The sequence below is a fragment of the Melozone crissalis genome, unplaced genomic scaffold (assembly GCF_028551555.1).
Source record: "Melozone crissalis strain CALT ecotype California unplaced genomic scaffold, PUWL_Pcris_2 ptg000041l_1, whole genome shotgun sequence".
NCBI classification, from domain to species: Eukaryota; Metazoa; Chordata; class Aves; order Passeriformes; family Passerellidae; genus Melozone; species Melozone crissalis.
In genome coordinates this window covers 11,263,063-11,280,376 of record NW_026535819.1, presented here as the reverse complement: position 1 = coordinate 11,280,376, position 17,314 = coordinate 11,263,063, and the positions used below count along the sequence as shown (strand labels likewise).

General features: G+C 61.5%; 2 protein-coding genes across 2 annotated transcripts; one reads left to right on the top strand and one right to left on the bottom strand.

The window, feature by feature from the left end:
• Nucleotides 1-1,762: 1,762 nt before the first annotated feature.
• Nucleotides 1,763-4,888, top strand: EDF1 (endothelial differentiation related factor 1). The gene is made up of 5 exons (XM_054283994.1): nt 1,763-1,872; nt 1,982-2,033; nt 3,023-3,183; nt 3,732-3,825; nt 4,348-4,888. The coding sequence occupies exons 1-5, from the start codon at nt 1,795-1,797 to the stop codon at nt 4,407-4,409; spliced, it is 447 nt and encodes a 148-aa protein (XP_054139969.1). The 5' UTR covers nt 1,763-1,794; the 3' UTR covers nt 4,410-4,888.
• Nucleotides 4,889-6,036: 1,148 nt separating this feature from the next.
• MAMDC4 (MAM domain containing 4) lies at nt 6,037-16,346 on the bottom strand. Its single transcript, XM_054284511.1, has 29 exons — nt 16,276-16,346; nt 15,655-15,872; nt 15,074-15,247; nt 14,738-14,878; nt 14,342-14,487; nt 14,135-14,219; nt 13,768-13,896; nt 13,381-13,527; nt 13,138-13,232; nt 12,723-12,881; nt 12,350-12,434; nt 11,805-11,954; nt 11,382-11,486; nt 11,064-11,195; nt 10,691-10,821; nt 10,491-10,596; nt 10,100-10,216; nt 9,757-9,891; nt 9,515-9,645; nt 9,228-9,444; nt 8,751-8,888; nt 8,525-8,646; nt 8,349-8,439; nt 7,998-8,144; nt 7,574-7,708; nt 7,211-7,338; nt 7,021-7,135; nt 6,708-6,883; nt 6,037-6,167 (listed from the first exon to the last, which is right to left on the bottom strand). Exons 1-29 carry the CDS (start codon nt 16,344-16,346, stop codon nt 6,126-6,128), a joined length of 3,768 nt encoding a protein of 1,255 aa, XP_054140486.1. The 3' UTR covers nt 6,037-6,125.
• Between the last annotated feature and the right edge of the window lie 968 nt (nt 16,347-17,314).

Below are 17,314 nucleotides of genomic sequence, written 5' to 3'. Positions count from 1 at the left end.
CCCGGGAGCCTGGATGCGAAAACGGGGCCGGAGAGGAGCGGGTCGAAGTGAAGGGCTCGGCAGGGCCACGGCGGGCTCCGGGACACCGAGCCCTTGGCAAGAGGCCAGGTGCTGCTCAGGCACCGTCAGGGCGGGATGCTCCCTGTCAGGGAGCCGGGGACGGTGCATTCCTGCGTGTGCCGGCACCGGGAGCGGCACGGGCACAGCTCCCGCTTCACCCATTGCACTGCAACAGCCCTTTTCCCAGCACAGCCGGTCTGCGAACACCGGCATGGAAAACGTGGTGGTGTCATCTATCGAAGAAAAATCCTGTCTGCATTTCCTGAAATGACCGTGACCTGGCAGCAGGACGTGCTGTTCCCAAAGGGACAGGAAAGGCTTGCTCGGAACGCCCGCCGCGGGACGGGACCATGGGGCTGCTCCCAGTCCTGCTGTTGCGACAGCCCGGCTCCAGCACACGGCCCGAGGAGAAAGCCTTGCACCCCGCCAATGTCCCACCTCCGGAGCTGCTGTCTCCTGTTCCCTGGGAGCCGGGGCCAGGCGCGCTGCGGTGACAGATGACAAATGCAAACCCCCTGGCCGTCCCGGCACCTGATTTCCGAGCAATGCCTGGATCATCACCGTGACCGGGCTCTGTCCACTCATCCTGCGCTTTGTCATGGAAAGACCCCAGAAAAATCCGCCTGGGGAGCGTTAACTTTGTGCCCTCTCGCTTCAGAAATGACGAGGGCAGGAGCAGCTTTTCATGCCTTTACTGCGACTGCGTAAATTTCTGGGCGATTCTGATGCAGTTTAGGGATTTTAATCGAATCACAGAATATCCCCTGAGGTGGAAGGGACTCCCAGGATCCCCCAGCCCAGCCCCTGTCCCTGCCCAGCCCCCCCAGCAGCCCCAGCCTGGGCACCCCTGGCAGCGCTGCCCAAAGGCTCCTGGAGCTCTGGCAGCCTCGGGGCCGTGCCCATTCCCTGGGCAGCCTGGGCAGTGCCAGCACCCTCTGGGGGCAGAGCCTTGCCCTGAGCTCCAGCCTGAGCTGCCCTGGCCCAGCCCCAGCCGTGCCCTGGCTCCTGTCCCTGTCACAGAGCAGAGATGGGAGCTGTCCCTCGGGAGGAGCTGCAGCCCCAGCGAGGTTTGATCTCAGTATCGCCTTCTCTGGGCTGAACCAACCCAGTGCCCTCAGCCACTCCTCCCTTGGCTCCTCCGGACCGTCCCCATGCCCGTGTCCGTCCTGTGGACGCTCTGCCGGGCTCCCCGCAGCACGGGGCTCCCCGCAGCACGAAGCCCCCACGGCACAGTCCGGCCCAGCCCTGCCGGTGCCCGCAGGTGCGCCCGAGGCCAACGGGCCGGGGCCAACCGACACGGCTCCCGAACCGCCGCACTGCGCATGCTCGGCTCGGCTCAGCCGAGCGGGTCAACGGGTCTGACAGCACCGCAGAACAAACCAATCCCTGCCGGGTGCCGGGTGACTGGCAGGGCCAACAGCCAATCTTAGTGCGTACAAGCACGTGCCGTCCGCCCCCAGATTGGCGTGAGCATCTGCCAATTACGTAGCGAGGAGGTTGATTGGCAGGTAACTGCACCTATCAAACGGAGCTGCGTCACGCCTTGGTGCAGTTAAGCCAACAGTCCATGCAGGAACGTAGGCCCTGCGCTCGCGCCGGCCTCCACCTATGAGCGCTTGTCTTTCCTGACGGGCGTGCACCTCGCCCTATCAGCGGGCGCCGCTCGGCCGCGCCCCTGGAGGCGGGCACGGGGCGGTGCCCGGCGGCGGGCGCGGCCCGGGCGGGGTCGGAGCGATGGCGGAGAGCGACTGGGACACGGTCACGGTGCTGCGCAAGAAGGGCCCGAGCGCGGCCCAGGCCAAGTCCAAGCAGGTCGGCCGGGGGCGCGGTGGGGGGCCGGGCAGGCGGCGGGGCTGGGCTGGGCTGGGCTCGGCGCGGGCTCGGCCGCCATGCTCACCGCGCACCTTCGCTCTTTCCCCAGGCGATCTTGGCGGCCCAGCGGCGCGGGGAGGACGTGGAAACTTCCAAGAAGTGTGGGTATCCCCGGGGGCCGGTCCGCTCTGCGGCGGCTGCCTGCGGTGGGGAGAGGCGGCGGCGGCACCGCCCGGCCGAGCCCGCGATCCCGAGCGGGGCCGGAACGCGCGGCCCCGGGAGCCGCCGGGGCGACGCTCCTGGAGCTGCCCCTTCGCTCTGGTTGCCGGGGCGGAGATCTGCCTGGTTCCCGCAGAGATCTTGGAAAAGCTTTTGTCATCACAAAACTTAAGCTTCCCGTTTTGGCAGCTTATTTCTTTTGCGAATTTGAATGGCTGCCGATCTTCCTATGGCGCTGCTCGTTAAAAATGCCTTGTTTCTTCTCTGATGTAAATTGCCGGGTTCTCTCACTGTAGGGAGGTTATTCTGATGGTTGGGAATAGAGAGATGGTCCTTGAAGAAGGTTAATCTGCTTTTTTGGGACACTGAATGCCAGAGACTAATGTGAGAGTAAGGATTCAAACTAGAGCTTAAATACTATATCTAACATGAAAGAAAACAATGGTTTTGAAGCTGTTTTTTAGCAAAGCTAAGTACAATTAGATTCTACTAATCAAAGATGTCAGAAAATTGCTTAAAAGCTACTAACTTGGGGTGCCTCATACTGAGCAAGCACAATTCAAGTTCAAGTATTGACCTCTCTGTGCTGCAGCACAAATATGTGTCTGCAGTAAAGTTAGAGCATTAAATCCCCAATGAAAAACAAGACTTGTCCTGTCTATAGGGAAGTTTAGGTGTGAGGTAGGGAAAGGGAAGGGCTCTACATGGCTAGGTGTGCACAGCACCATGAACAGAGCTAAGGTAATGTTCCCTGATGGGCAGGAGAATTGGGTGAGATCAATGGTGATGTTGGTATGTTGAAATCCTGACATCACCCTGGGATCCTGGGCAGCTGAGGGCTTGGAAAGAGTCCTTTGATTCTTTTTGGCACAGCTCTGAGCCTTATTTTGTTTGTCCTTGATTGTTTTTTCATTCTTGCTTCGAACGACAGGGGCAGCAGGCCAGAACAAACAACACTTCATTACAAAGAACACGGCCAAGCTTGATCGTGAAACAGAGGAGCTGCACCATGACAGAGTGTCCCTGGAGGTGGGCAAAGTGATCCAGCAGGGCCGACAGAGCAAGGGCCTCACACAGAAGGACTTGGCCACGGTGAGTGGAGACCTCCAGGTGAGGGTGGGCACCTTTCCTGTTGCCTCATGGGCAGCTGCAGTGGGAGGGTGTCATGGGCTGGCAGTTTGAGGAATGCAGTGTCGCTGGTGTCTGATGTCCTGGCAGCTTCAGTTGTCTGGGAGAAGTTTTGAGGTTTGTGCAGCCCTTGAGCCCCAGGCTGGAGGCAGAGCCTGTCTGTGGCTGCTGAGCTGGTGGGAGGCTGCTCCCTGCTTCCTCCCAGCTGCTCACACCAACCCTAGAGGTTTGTACCATCTGGGCTGGGCAGTGTTAGCAACTCCCTGATGTCTGAAGGAGCAGCAATCCCTGGTAGTCCTATTCCTCCTGAGAAGGAGGGAGGTCAGAGTCCCCTCAGGATGGGTGTCACCAGCACTGGGACACTTCAGGGAGGTGCCAGTGGGGATGGAGTCAGCCTGGGAGCAGCACTTCGTCATCTGTCCTGGCATAATGAGAGCCTGTTCCTTATCTGTGTGAGTCTGGGGAGCTGCTGCTGAGCATTGCTGTGTTTGAGACTCATCTTCTGTTTTCAGAAAATCAATGAAAAACCACAAGTTATCGCTGACTACGAATCAGGACGAGCAATCCCCAATAACCAGGTCATGGGCAAGATCGAAAGAGCCATTGGTGAGTTAAGAGAGACTTCAGAAATAATGCCAGTGCTTGGAGGGGTGGTTTGGGGGCAAGTATTTACCTTTTTCCTGTGAGGAGTGTTGCTGGCTGGAGTTTATCGTGGGTGGGGTGCCATTAAGACATGTTCTGATAAAACCTGGATCTGCTGACTGAACCAGAACTGGGAGCTCTTGATCTTTGTCTGCACCTTCATGCCTGTGGCTGTGCCCTGGGGACCATCCCTGTGTGCTTGCCCCCAAAACCTATGAGATGCTGAGACCCATAGAAGCCTGATTGCACTTGTGGAAGGGTTTTGTGTTGGTTTTACTCTCCTGGGCTGGTTCAGATCCCATCTGATTGGTTTTTGTTTGAAGTTGGTCTGGTGCTCCTAGAAACTAAAGTAGGACTCTCCTGAACTCTGGTTCCCCTGCTCTCTTTCTGGATGTTCTCTTCCTTAAGGCTGAATTTGATGGAAATAAAAGTTATTGGGTCAATGATTGAGTGCTGATGGTGGTGGTCTCCTTTGTCTTATTCCAGGCCTCAAACTGCGTGGAAAGGACATTGGAAAACCTCTGGAAACTGGCCCCAAAGGAAAATGACAACAAAGCCTCGAAATCTGTTTGCTTAGACTGATCTGGTTCTCCTCAACCACTCTGCATATTGCAAAGCTGAACAAGAGGGTTTCAGACTTGCTTTGGGGGGAAATCTGCTGAATCTATACCTGCTGTAAAAAGGCAACCTTAAAGAAGCAATTTCCTGATGTTTGTTTTTCCTTGCTCCTTTTCAGAGATTGAGGATCTAAACCCCAAGAAAAAACCCAAACCCTGCCTCTGATTTGCCAGAAAACATGTACATTGTGGTGTTAGCAGCAGCTGATGTTAAGGCAATTAGGGTGGTCTGAAATGTGAGGATTTAATTGAAACAATTTGGGGGATGGGTGAGATATATTATATATAAATAATTTGGGAGAGTTGGGGCTTGATCAGAAATGATGATTCAGTCACTGTATCTCAATGAGTTTGGTTTGTTCTTTCCAGCCTGTTTTAAAGAGATCTATAATAAAGTTTGATACCCTTCAGTTGCCCAGGGGAGCTGCTGCATGTGACCAGCTGTTAGTTGTGGCTGGGTGTGACCGGAGCTGAGTCACCTCTTCCTTCTGGGATTGTAATTAAAGGGACCCCTGGGGTGCCTGGGATGAGGGCCAGCACTGTCACAGCCTTCCTGGCTGTGTCAGTCTCCCTGCATGGGGATGGTGCAGCTTGGCCAGCAGCCTGGGGCTTCAATCAGTGCTGTGGGGCTCTGCACATCCAGGCAGGTGCAGAGACATCAGCTGAAGCCTGAGCCCTCCTTGCCCTTCCTCAGCTCTCAGCTCTCTTGGGCCCTCATTTCTGCAATCAGGACAGGGCTGTGGGGATGGTGCTTGGCATGACTGAGGCAGCACCTGAGGGGGACACAGCTGGGTGAGAGGGAGACAGGCTCTGGTCACAATCTGGGACAGCAGCACATCCCTCCAGCTGTACCTGGGGCTGGGGGGTAGCAGGATGCTCCTTGTGGAGGGGCTGAACTGGGCTGTGTGTGGAGCTGGGTTGGGAGTTGACAGTGTTAAGGTGTGAAAGCTGGGGGTGAGGGAGGGGTCCTGGGCTCGGGTGCACTGGGGGCAGGGTGGGGGTGCAGGCCCTGAGTCCAGCCTGCAGCTCAGCCTGCACCGGGTTTGCCAGTGATGTTTATCAAGTGCATTCACAAGGTGTGTGGGCAGCAGGTGGGCACCTGTACACCAGAGTGGGAGCTGCCGGCTGCCCTCAGGGGTGCTGTGTGATGCCCTCCTCCGCTCCCTGCCCTCCCACTCACCCTCCCCAAAACCAGCAGAAGCACTGAGCTGCTTCCCCCTGGGCTCTCTGTGCCCTGGGAGCTCTTGTGCTTTGTCCTAGGCATGGGAAGTGGCTCACACCCTCTGCAGCACCCACTGTTCTTCCCAGCTCTGGGGGCCAGGACCCCACACTTCACCCTCCCTTCCATGGCCAGAACCCTGTTTGGATGAGGACAGCCACTGTGAGAACCCCCACTCGTGCCCCCTGCCAAAGCACGGGCACATTGCTGTGTCTTGGAAGCAAAACTTCATGTTACAAACAACACAAACGCTTTTCCCGAGCACTTGGAGGTAGAGATGGCAGCGGTGTGTCCCTGGGCAGGGCAGGCTCCCCGGCTCGCCGGCTCCTGGTGCCGGGGCAGAGAGCAGGCAGCTGATGGAGTGTGGGTATTGTCGAGGGCTGGTCTGCCTGGGGGGAGCAGGCAATTCCTGCTGCTGGCTGCTAATTTCAGGACTCATCCCCCTCCCGTGGAGATATAATGACCTTGTCCTGCAAAGAAAGGTGAGTGGGAATTGGTGACAAACGTGGGCTGTCTGCTGTGAAGCACCAGGATTTCTTCCAGGCTGCAGCGAGGACAACCTGCGTGCCAGCCCCGTGACCTGCAGAGGCACCAAACCCCCGGTGTGCCCAGGGGGCTCCACGTCTCCTGCTGGAGACCTTGATGGGGCTGGTGGCTGTGCTGCCGATCCAAGGGCCTGCAGCTTAAGCCACCTTGCACTAAATTGAGCGCTGGCTGAGTGAGGATGAGCCAGGTTTGCCAGGCCTCCTTCCCCCAAGACTCGGGGGTGGGAGCACACTCAGCTCTTTCCGGAGCAGCTGCCTGGTGGCAGCAGCACTTTTGGGTCAGTCCTGCAGCTCAGGGTCACTTGTTTGTCAACAAGCAGATAAGAGGCAGAGCCCTTTGCACCTCCCTGTCGCGTTGGCGGAATGCAGGGTCAGGGAGAGCCTGCTGGCATTTGCTGAGCTTTTAGGAAATCGCTGTTTTAGCACAGCTGGGGTAATTAAGCAAGTCCTTCACCCTGTCCTTACATCTCGGAAGGTGATGTTGTCGAAGCCCTGGGAACTGTTGTTCTCTGTCGGTGTCCTGCTCGCCAGCCTTCGCTGTTTCAGCCAGCACCAGCCCCCAGCAGCCCCCAGCGCCACTATGACGAGGGCCAGGAGCACACTGAGCGTCACCTCTGCCACGAAACTGCCGGAGGGCTTCTCTGCAGGGCAAGGAAATGCTGTCATTTCGACCCACTGCCCAGAGAACTGCCTCCACCCTCAGCCCAGCACCCTGGGCAGCTCTGGGTTGACCTTTCACAGCCAGAACTGCACACACACCCACCCCTCTTCCCCGCACCTTCCACTGGACTCTCCGGGCTGGAATGGCAGCCCACCCTGGCGCTGTACATGATGTCATCCAGTGCCACTGTCCCCTCCATCGGCCACCTCCGTGTGGTGATCTCAAAGCAGATCTGCGGGGGAAGGTGGGCTCTGGGGGGCCGCTGCACGCCCGGAGACACCCCGCACCCCAGGGTGGCCCCACTTACCTGGAACTCACCGGGGCTCTGCACCGGCACCGCGGCGCCCCGCCAGCCCCGGCCGCGGTGCCCCGGCACGCTCCACACCGTGCGCCGTCCCCCCGCGCCGCGCAGCGCCACCCGCAGCTCCCCGCTGGCTGCAAGGACGGGGCACAGGAGCCCTGGCATCACCGGCTGCCCCGAGCCCTCCCGGCCACGCCATCCTCTACTGGGATGGCAGCACCCAGAGGGAATGGGCCTTCGCCACTGCCCAGCTGGAACTGAAGCAGTGGCCGCGGTGCACAGGTGGGGAGGACTGAGGCCCCCACTCCCATGGAGCCAGGGAGTCCCAGGGACCCATGGGCCCCTCCTCCCTGCCCCTTCAGTGCTCACAGAGGTGCTCCGGGATGTCCATGTGGTACCAGAAGCGCAGGCAGGAGTCGGTGGCTGCAGGCAGGGGTGGGCTCTCCAGCAGGGCACTGGTGCCCCTGGCACCCAGCACGCTGGTGTCAAAGTGCATGTAGTGACCTGGCCAGGCAGGGACAGAGCGCAGGGTGTCCCCCAGTCCTGCATTCACTTGTCCCACCCCACTTGTCCCACTCTTCCCCCAAAGGCCGGGTGATGCCTGGAGGAGAACACAAATCAGCCCTGTGCCTCACTGCCCTTGGGCTGAGCTGCCCCTCCCTGGTGAAGAAGGGACAGGGATGCTGTGGGACCAGGCCTCACAACGTGGACTGGACTGACCCCATCCACCCCCAGCTCCTCTTCCTCACTCTGGCCATGCCAGCGTTCCCAGGCAGGGGTGAGTGTTTCCTACCGTTCCTTGTGCCCAGGGTGTGATCCTGCTCAGGGCCAGGGTACTTGGCCAGGGTGACCCCACTCTTCCAGCCCCAGGCTAAGCTGTGCAAGCGGGGGTCCGAGGGGCTGCTCCAGCCACAAGTGTCCTGCTCGAAGTCACAGGATGCTGGGAGGAAAGCAGGGCTGTGAGACCCAGCAGTACCTGGCAGGAGATGGGGCACCTGGGTGGTACACACCACCCCCAGATTTGGGCCGGGCCAGGCTCAGGGCAGGAACAGGTCTGTCCCTATCCCCATGGCTTACAGGCTCCCATAGGATGTCCCATCCCCCCCACCCCGATCCATAGTGCCCCTGTGGGGTGGGGTCTCACCTGGCTTGGGGCAGACTCCCTCCGACACGTGCAGGTCGTCCAGTGCAATGTATCCGTGGTCACCCCCAGCTCCCACTGCCTCAAACACCACCTGGGCAGGGTGACATGCTGAGGCTGGCAGCCTCCATGCACCCCTCATCACCTCCAGCTGCCCCCAGCACCCTGCCCTGTCTCACCTGCCAGTCGCCATCGGGCTGGACGGTGGCATGGCTGCGGTGCCAGCTGCTCCCTTCCATGGTGCTCACGCTCAGAACCTTCCTCCTCACCCTGCTCTGCTCCACGAACACCCTGAGGGAGCCTGCCCAGGGCACCCAACATGGAGCAGGGGTCCAGGGCTGTGCTGTGTGGGGCCCCCACCCATCTGGAGGTGTCCCCAGGGGTCTCAGGGCAGGCGGTGCTCACCTGGGGTCCCAGCGCTCAGCAGGTACCAGAAGGCCAGGCACTGGGCAGACACTGAGGGCTGGTAGGGCTGGGAGGTGAGGGCAGCCGTGTGCCCTGCAGGCAGGGAGACCCTGCCCGTGTTCACCACCATGTAATGGCCTGGAGGAGAGAAGCCCCTGTGCTGTGACCCCTGCCCAGCCCTGCTGGGGAGCACTAGGGGACAACTGAGGCTGGGTTTTCCCCCCAGGTCAAGGAGTCTCCCGAGTTTGGGAACCTCCCCAGGATTAGGGAGCCCTGGGGCTGGGAGACTGCATTTTGGGAGTTCCAGGTTTGGGAAGCCCTGTGCAGTATCGCGTTCTCATCCTGGGGAAGGCAGGGAGGGCAGGGCAGGCATGAACAGGGAGACCAGGCAAGGCTGGCGTGGGGTACGGGCAGGACACTCAGGGGCGGACAGGGGGGACACAGCAGGGAAGCACCGGGGCTGCCACGGCCCCGAACCTGCGGCGGTGCCCGTGGTGTGGTCGGCCGCAGGGCCGGCGGCGGTGCCGGTGCCGTTGCTCTGTCGCTGCCAGGTGCCCTCTCCGCTGGCTGCCAGCCCGCAGCCCTCCACCTCGAAGGAGCAGGAGAGCTCGGCCCCACAGGGTCCCGCTGTCTGCGTGATGTCGTCCAGCCCCACGTCCCCCAGGAAACCGTCATGCAGCACCTCGAAAGCCACCTGTGCGCAGGCAGCGGTGTCAGACACGCTGTGCCCTGCTGGTGCCAGGGACGCGCGGGGCGCTCCTCACCCGGTACCGCCGCTGGCCCGTGGAGGGCAGTGTCGCCCGTGCCCGGTGCCAGATGCTGCCCTGGGTTCCGCGGCGGGTCCACAGCACCTCCTCCTCTCCTCCCTCTGGCCACAGCTTGAGGCTCAGGGTACCTGGGCAGAGCGGGGCATGGGGGCAGCCATCCCACAGCCCTTGGGGACCCCGCTGTCCTCAGAGCGGAGGCAGGCTGGGGCGGCCCTGGCAGGATGCCGTGGGGCACGTACCGATTTGCGGGCCCGCCAGGCGGTACCAGAAGGACAGACAGCGAGGGGCAGCGGCCGGCTCCTGGTGGGAGCTGAGGAGCAGCGCCCGCTGCCCGTGGCTCCATGGCACAGAGGAGTCCACGGACAAGAAGTAGCCTGAATGTTGGGGACAGCCAGGGTGGAGGGGTCATGGTGTGAGTGTTCTGCATCACCCACAGCCCAGATCTGGGCACTCTCAGCCTGCCATAGGTGAGCTTGCTCTGCAGGCACGGGGCTGCTGGGAGTGTACAAGGCATGCCTTGGCCCTGGGAACGGAAGGTTATGGGATGTCCTGGGTTCCCCCAAAGAGCAACCAGCCCCTTACCCGAGCCGGTGGTGTGGTCAGAGCCCTGTCCCTGCCCTGTGCTGTGGACCCATTTGAAGTCACTGGACAGATCCTGGTACCAGCCACACATGCCCCTCTCAAAGTTGCAGGACAGCTCTGGCCGGAGACAGGCGACAGTATAGAAGTGGAAAGGAGTAAGGCATCACAAAAGCAAATGGGTCTCCCCAACGTCCCTTTCCCCCTGTTCACCTGCCCCACTCCCCAGGTTTACCCCATGCAGGGGTCACAGGGCAGGGCAGGATATGTGCTTGGCCCTGGCCCCCGGCCTTGTGCACCATGGTCCTGCTCTTGGACAGAGTGACAGCCACCAGGCAGCCCCCACGGAAAGGGTGTGGGGTTACCCTCCCTGCCCACGCACTCCTGGCCATACCCGCAGCTGTGGGTGTCACCACGTCGTGGTAGCACTGCTCGAATGTCACATTGTCAACACCGACACTGGCTGAGCCCTGGAGATCCACCAGCGCCAGCAGCTCGACCTGGGGGCAAGCAGCCATGAGCCTGGGGTGCCTGGCAGCACTGGCATTGTCCCACTGAGAGCCCCCCAGGCTGGTCCCTGTGCATCCAGCACACCTGAAAGGGCCGGCTTCTCTCTCCCAGAGGGACACGGACGTGACCCCCAGTTGTGCTGCCACGACCTTGTGTCTGCCAGACCAGCTGGGTGCTGCCAGCGGTGGGATCTGCGACATTGATGGCAAGGAAGCCTGGAACAAGAGATGGTGCAGAGGCTGTGGGCACCCAAAACCCCTGGCCACCCTGTGGGAACCCTCCATGGCACCAGCCCACAGTCACGGGGTGCAGGGACACAGACAGGGACACAGACACCCCAGCTCCAGGATGATGTGATGGGGCAAAGCAGGGTTGGGAGAGGCAGTAAAGGCAAGTAGACATGGGGGGTCTGGGAGAAGGAAGCAGGCAGGGCACCCTGGGGTGGGCAGGAGGTTACCTTGGGGGTCACTGTGGATGTGGTAGCTCATCTCCATGGTGCAGGCAGGGCCAGAGGGGCCCAGCAGAGGCGATCGTGCCTTTGCAGGACCCACCATCTGTCCTTCTCCTGTCTGGAGGGCCAGGAAAGTCCCTGAGCACAGAAACACTCTGTGAGGTGAGGGCTGGGGTCCCACATCACTGGTAGCACCCCCAGCCCAGCATCCTGCCTGGGCACCATCCCCCATTGTGCGTGGCACCCCCTGGGAGCCCTTGCTCTGGAGGCTCCTGTGGTGCTGAGCAGTGAAGAGCATTGTCTGGGTGGTGAGAACAGTCTCACCTGTAAGGAAGATGTCAGATTCAGTGACCTTCTGCAGAGCCCAGCGCAGCCGCCCCACGCTGACGTCGTGCCAGCCCCCAGCCCCTGACTCGAAGGTTGTTGTCCCTGCAAAGTCAAAGAATCCCAGAATCTCAGAATGGTTTGGGTTGGATGGACCTTAAAGCTCACCTCATTCCACCCCTCTGTCATGGGCAGGGACACCTTCCACTACCCCAGGGTGCTCCAAGCCCTGTCCAACCAGCCTCGGACACTGCCAGGGATGGGGCAGCCACAGCTGCTCTGGGCAACCAAAAACTCCAGGCTCAGTCTTGCCAGGCCCTTGTGGTTCCAGGGGCTGTGCAGGCACACACATGCGCCAGCCAGGCCAGCCCAGGGGTGCCTGGTCCCCTCCCCTGCTGGGGCAGTGCCTGCCTGGGCTCTCACCACAGCGCTCCTCGTCGGAGCCGTCGGCGCAGGTGTGGGCGAAGTCGCAGGCCAGCTCTGCAGCAATGCAGTCCCCACTGGCACAGGCCACCTCGTCTGCTGCGCAGGGGCCGGCACGTGCCTGGCTCAGCAGTGTGACCAGAGGCTTCTCTGATGGTGAAACAGCCCAGATGGAGAGCAGTGGTGAAAGGGCCCAGCAACAGCATCAGTGTCAGCCCTTGAAACACTGTCCCATGTCCCCAGGCATCTTCCTGGCTCTCCATTTCCCATCCCGTCCCAGCTCAGCCTAGTTGCCACCAGCTGAAGGAGACCCAGGACCTAGTAAGAGCTGCTTGTGTGGCACATTTTGAGACAGAAAATGGAGTGTTACAGCCCCAGGAAAAAGATACCATTACCCCAGGGCAAGTATTTGCTGTTCTGCACCCAGGATAAGCAGAGGGACAGGCAGACCATGCCTGTCCTTTAGGCGTGGTGCCATGGGTGCAAGACACCTGGGACAGCTGCCAGCACTGGAGCAGAGTGAGGGACACTGCCCACCAGCTCACCCTGTTCCTTCACACAGCCCTGAGACAGGATCAGGTCATCGACAGCCACGGTCCCCCCGCTGCCAGCCACCCCCTCGATCAGCACCTGCAGGAAAGCACCACGTCAGAAACATCAGCAAGGGGTCCTGCACGATATGGGGAGGATTGGGGTGACACCGGGGAGCCGTGTGATGGGGGGAGCCAGAACCTGTCATGGACTGACTCACATTTTGCTCAAGAAGGGACTCGGTGTGAGCAGGGGCAATGCTGTGGCTGACAGGGGTGCACAGTGTGGGCTGGCATGGCCACAGTGGGCTTGGGGGGTGCCCCTGTCCACAGCTGTGGTCCCGGACCCCAGAGCAGCCCGGCTCCCCCCAGCCCAGCAGCAGCCCACCTTGAAGGGATCCGTCACATCGAAGTCCACTCTCTCCCGCACCCAGCAGCTGCCCAGGTCTCCTGTCCTTTTCCTCATCAGGTGCTTGGTAGAGTTGGTCACATAGGAGATGCTGAGGCTGCTGGTGGCTGAGCCATGGAGGTGGCAGTACAGTACGAGCTGGGGATTGGGAGGAGGGTGAGCCCTTAGGGCAGGGGCACACAGCCCCCTGCATCCCACAGAGGGGCTGTGAGAAGCTCAGGTGGGCAATGGGCACCAGAGATGTCACCAAACCACCCCAAAAACCTGATGTCCATTCCCAGCAAGGGCCAACCACAGCCCAGCCCTGCATGAGGGTCCCCAGAGTTGGGAACCCCATCTCCTGTCACCACCATTCCCACATGAGCTGTGACAGGAGGTGCCAGCTGTGACTCACAGAACAGGAGTTGGTGGCTTGGAAGGTGGGGCTGCTGAGCTGAGCTGTGCCACCAGCTTGTGCAGCGGGGTCACCGCTCACATGGAGGAAAAAACCTGCAGGAGATGCTGGGGCTGAGCGGAGCCAGGCAGATGCGTGGGGGCAGGACTCCGCTGTCCTGGCACAGCCTTGAGCAGAGCCCTGGCGTGTGCCACGTCCACCTGCAGTGGCGCTCCCCTGGGGCACCGGTGCCCCGTCACGTACCTGCCCTGCTGTTGTTGCTGTGGTCCCGAGTGGGAATGCTGTAGGAGGTGCCCAGGTTCAGGCTCGTGTTCCTGCCCCACACCGGGGGCCTGGCCGCCGTCTCCCAGCCACAGAGATCATAGTCAAAGGAGCAGCGGGTGAAGTTCTCTGTGAGAAGAAGGGACAGCGGTGACCCAGAAACTGAGCTCCCAGCCCTCTCTTGGACAGACGGATCCCTGCAATGGGTTGGGCTGATGCCACCCCTCTTCAAACCCTCAGGGTCATTTTGCCCTCCTGGCGTAGGGCAGAACCGGGTGGGCCCCTGCCAGCCCAGAGCACAGCTTTGCCCCACCGAGGCGGACCCTCAGCCTATCCACAGGACTCCTCCCTGGGGCCAGGGGTGCTCACTGCACTGCGCCGCGCCCTCGTCCGAGTTGTCCCCGCAGTCGTCGGTGCCGTCGCAGAAACGACGCTGTGCCAGGCAGGAGCCGCGGTGGCAACGCCTCTCCTGGGCCCCGCAGGCCTGCTGCCCGACCTCTGCCGCGGGGGAACACATGTCAGCCAGTGGCTGCTCCCACGGGGACGTGGTGAGCACTGCCACATCATTCCTAGGGGGGGCTCAAGGGACAGGTTTTTGCTGCCCACCTCGTGCTCTGGCCAGGGCGCGGTGCCCCCAGCCAATGGGAGCGCCGAGCAATGGGAGAGCTCCCCGGGTTTTGCACCCACCCAGTTCCCCCAAGATCCCAGCTCACATCCCAGCAGACGTGGGACTCACCTGGTAAGCCACAGTTCCTGAACATGATGTCATCGAGCGCCACCTCTGCCCCGCAGGTGGGTGGTTGTGTCAGGGAGAAGATGAGCTGTCATGGGAGGATGAGGATGGCATGAGCTCCCCAGGCCAGGTCTCAGAACATTGCCCAGCTCCTCTGGTCCCAGCTTATGGGGACAGTGCCCGGGTACCAAGGTGCCAACACCGTCTCACCTGGAACTGCTCCACGATCCGTCCGGGGTAGGCAACCAGCGGGTGCCAGCCCTCCCTGCTGTGCTCAGGGCTCTGCCACAGCTCCACCACCCCATCCCGGTGTGCCACGGCCAGGCGCAGCACCGGCCGCTCTGTCTGCTTCAGCCCTGAGGGAAGCCCCAAAAGTGCCCTTGGTACAGGGCACCCAGGGGTACCCAAAGGAATGGATGGAGCCCCACCGGCTCTGGGAGTTGGAACTGGGACCCCCAGGTCCCACCAGCTCCGTGTGTGGAGCGTGGAAGAGGCAAACAGGGTGGCAAGGACCCATCTCAAGATGTCGGTGGTTCTGTCCCTGCCACAGGGGCAGATGGCCCCATCATCCCCCACTGCCTAGTAGCCAATGCTGCCTGTGCCCACCTTGGGTGCTCTCACATCTCCCTGAGAGGTGATACCAGGCTCTGATCTCACATATGGCAGCTGCTTCCCGCATCTCCGGTGACCTGAGCCAGGCTGTGGCCATGGTCTTTGCTGGGGGGGACATGGTGACCAAGAACCAACCTGGGGAGGGCAGAAAGCAGAATGGGGGCTGCAGCCCCATGAGGTGGCACCAGAGCTGTGCCAGCACTACTCCTGCCCCTCCAAGGGTCTGCTCCCTCCCCTGCACCCTAGAAAGATAGGTGTTCTGGCACCCCAGCTCCAGTGGAGTGGTACTGTGGGTGCCCAGAGCCTGCTCACCAAGCAGCTCCCACTTACCCAGGTCAGTGCCCACGGTGTGGTCTGAATGAGGCCCCATGCCCCACATGGCAAGGCTGGCCCGGCCTCGCACCCATCCATATGTCGAGGTGCCCACGTCCTGCCAGCCACAGTCACTGTCCTCAAAGTCACAGGTGAAGGGGGTGCCCAGCACTGCTGAGCCCCGTAGGTACCCTGAGGGTGGGCAGATGAGGGGTCAAGGCAGGTTTGGGGCCACCCTGGGGACCTGTGCCCATCCCAGGGAACTGCACCTATCCTGGGGGGCTGCACCTACCCAGGGAACCTGTAACCAGCTCAGGGGACCTGCACACAACCTGGGACCCTGCACCCACCTGGCAGTCTCACCTGTGCCCAGGCCACCTGTGTTCACCCTGGACACCTGCACAAGGGACCTGCCCCTACCCTGTGCATCTGCAGCCACCCCACAGTTCTGTACCAATCCTGGGGGAGCCTGCATTCATCCTGGGCACCAGCACCACCCCAGGGACCTGTACCCACAACGTCCCCCCTACATAGCCTGCTCTCACCCCAGGAACAGGCCTGAGGGTGAGTCTGGGGGCCTGGGGAGTCTGAGCACCCACCACACTGGTTCTCATCCGAGCAGTCGCTGCAGTCACAGACGAAGTTGCAGAGCTGCTCAGCCGCACTGCTGCAGCTGTTGACGACCACGGATCCAGTGGGGAGGAGAGTTCTGGCTACGAGAGAGACAATGGGGCTGAAAACCCGCAGGGAACTAGGCGTGGTGCCCGCAGCAGGTGATGGAGGGCACGTGTGACCTGCAGCACCTCGGTTTGGGAGCCTGCTGGGGCAAGTACTGAGCTCTCAGCGGCATTTTGCCCTGGACGATCCCTGCCCCGGCACTGTCCTGGCACTCCACATCTCTCACACTGCCACCTCCCACCGTCAGCCTCGGGGTGCCAGAGCCTGCCAGGGCACTGACTCTGCTATAGCACACCCGTGCTGCCAGTCCCAGCCCCCTTTTTGGAAGGAACAGGAATATCTGGATGGTTTTTGTCCCATGCTGAGCAAAGCCACTGGTGACCCCCGCCTGGTGCTGGGGGCTCCGGCACCCGCTCCCGGTGGGAACCCCGGGCTGCATTCACCAGCAGAGCCCAGCGGGCTGGCCCAGCGCTGGGGCAAGCTGCCGTGCAGGAGCGGAGCGGAGCAGCCAGCACCAAGGCCCCTTCCCTGCAGCCACACACCCCCGGCCGTGTCGGCAGAGCTCACCCAGCAGCACCAGCAGGGCCAGCATCGCCCGCCCGCCTGCAGCCATCCCGGGCACCACGACGGGAACACGGAGCTGGAAGAGGCCGCGCTGTGAGCCCCGGGCTGGAATGCGCTCCCCTGGAGCCGCCTGCCTTGGACTTCAGCCCCGCTGTTATCGGCTCCCCGGCCGGGCAGCGGGTTTATGGCACGGCTGGGACAGCGCAGCGCGGTCCTGTCACAGCACTGGCGACACCTCAGCAGCGAGCTGCGGCCGTGCCTGTGGAGACCTTCAGCTTCTCCCCCTGCACCTCTCCTCTTCAGCCCATTTTCCACTCAGAACAGGACGGTGGGTGACACTCTGACTGGGACAGGGCACAGCCCGGGGGAATGCGTTGGCTCGGTGAGGGATGAGAGCACTTCCTGCTGAGCCGGGGATGCTGCCAGCCCTGTGGGGGACGCTGGCACCTCTGCCAGGGATGTGGGGGCTCTGCCAGTCCCTGTGCGTAAGGACAGTGGGAGAGAGTTTGGGTGCACGGTTGGCTGTGGGCTGCACTCTGGCCAGAGAGAACAGCTGAGCTGGGAGTCAGCTGTATCCCCAATACTCCATCTTACCCGGCCCTCTGGCAATGGGAAGTGTTTCCTCTTGTCACTCCAAGCTCTTGTCCAAAGTCCTTCTTCAGCTTTCCTGGAGCCCCTCTAGGCACTGGAAGGGGCTCTGAGGTCCCCCTGGAGCCTGGGGATTCCAAGATGCCATCAGGAGGAGCCAGCCTTCACCCTGCCTGCTCTGCTCCGGCTGGCAGAAGCATCTCAGCACCCAGCTCATGAATGCCATGGGGCAAAGGGGCACAGCTCCAGGGCCACAACCAGGTCAGTCCTGGGGTAAAACATTCCTGGCAGAGCCCCAGCAAGGGCCGATGAGCCTGGAAGAAGCACAGCTTGGTAGCCAGATCTCCATAGATCACCACCAGTGTTGCCTGGTGATGGCAACTAGCGACCCCACTGGTTTCCCCACCTGGGCAGAGGAAGGAGCTGCTA

What these genes read in the sequence shown, in the direction of transcription:
- EDF1 (XM_054283994.1), top strand. Translation starts at nt 1,795, where the DNA reads ATGGCGGAGAGCGACTGGGACACGGTCACGGTGCTGCGCAAGAAGGGC. An exon ending in CGTGGAAACTTCCAAGAAGT is followed by an intron (nt 2,034 to 3,022) that starts GTGGGTATCCCC and finishes TTCGAACGACAG; the next exon opens with GGGCAGCAGGCCAGAACAAA. An exon ending in CACAGAAGGACTTGGCCACG is followed by an intron (nt 3,184 to 3,731) that starts GTGAGTGGAGAC and finishes TTCTGTTTTCAG; the next exon opens with AAAATCAATGAAAAACCACA.
- MAMDC4 (XM_054284511.1), bottom strand. Translation starts at nt 16,346, where the DNA reads ATGGCTGCAGGCGGGCGGGCGATGCTGGCCCTGCTGGTGCTGCTGGGT. An exon ending in GGACATCCCGGAGCACCTCT is followed by an intron (nt 7,339 to 7,573) that starts GTGAGCACTGAA and finishes CCGTCCTTGCAG; the next exon opens with CCAGCGGGGAGCTGCGGGTG. An exon ending in AGAGCCCCGGTGAGTTCCAG is followed by an intron (nt 7,136 to 7,210) that starts GTAAGTGGGGCC and finishes CTTCCCCCGCAG; the next exon opens with ATCTGCTTTGAGATCACCAC.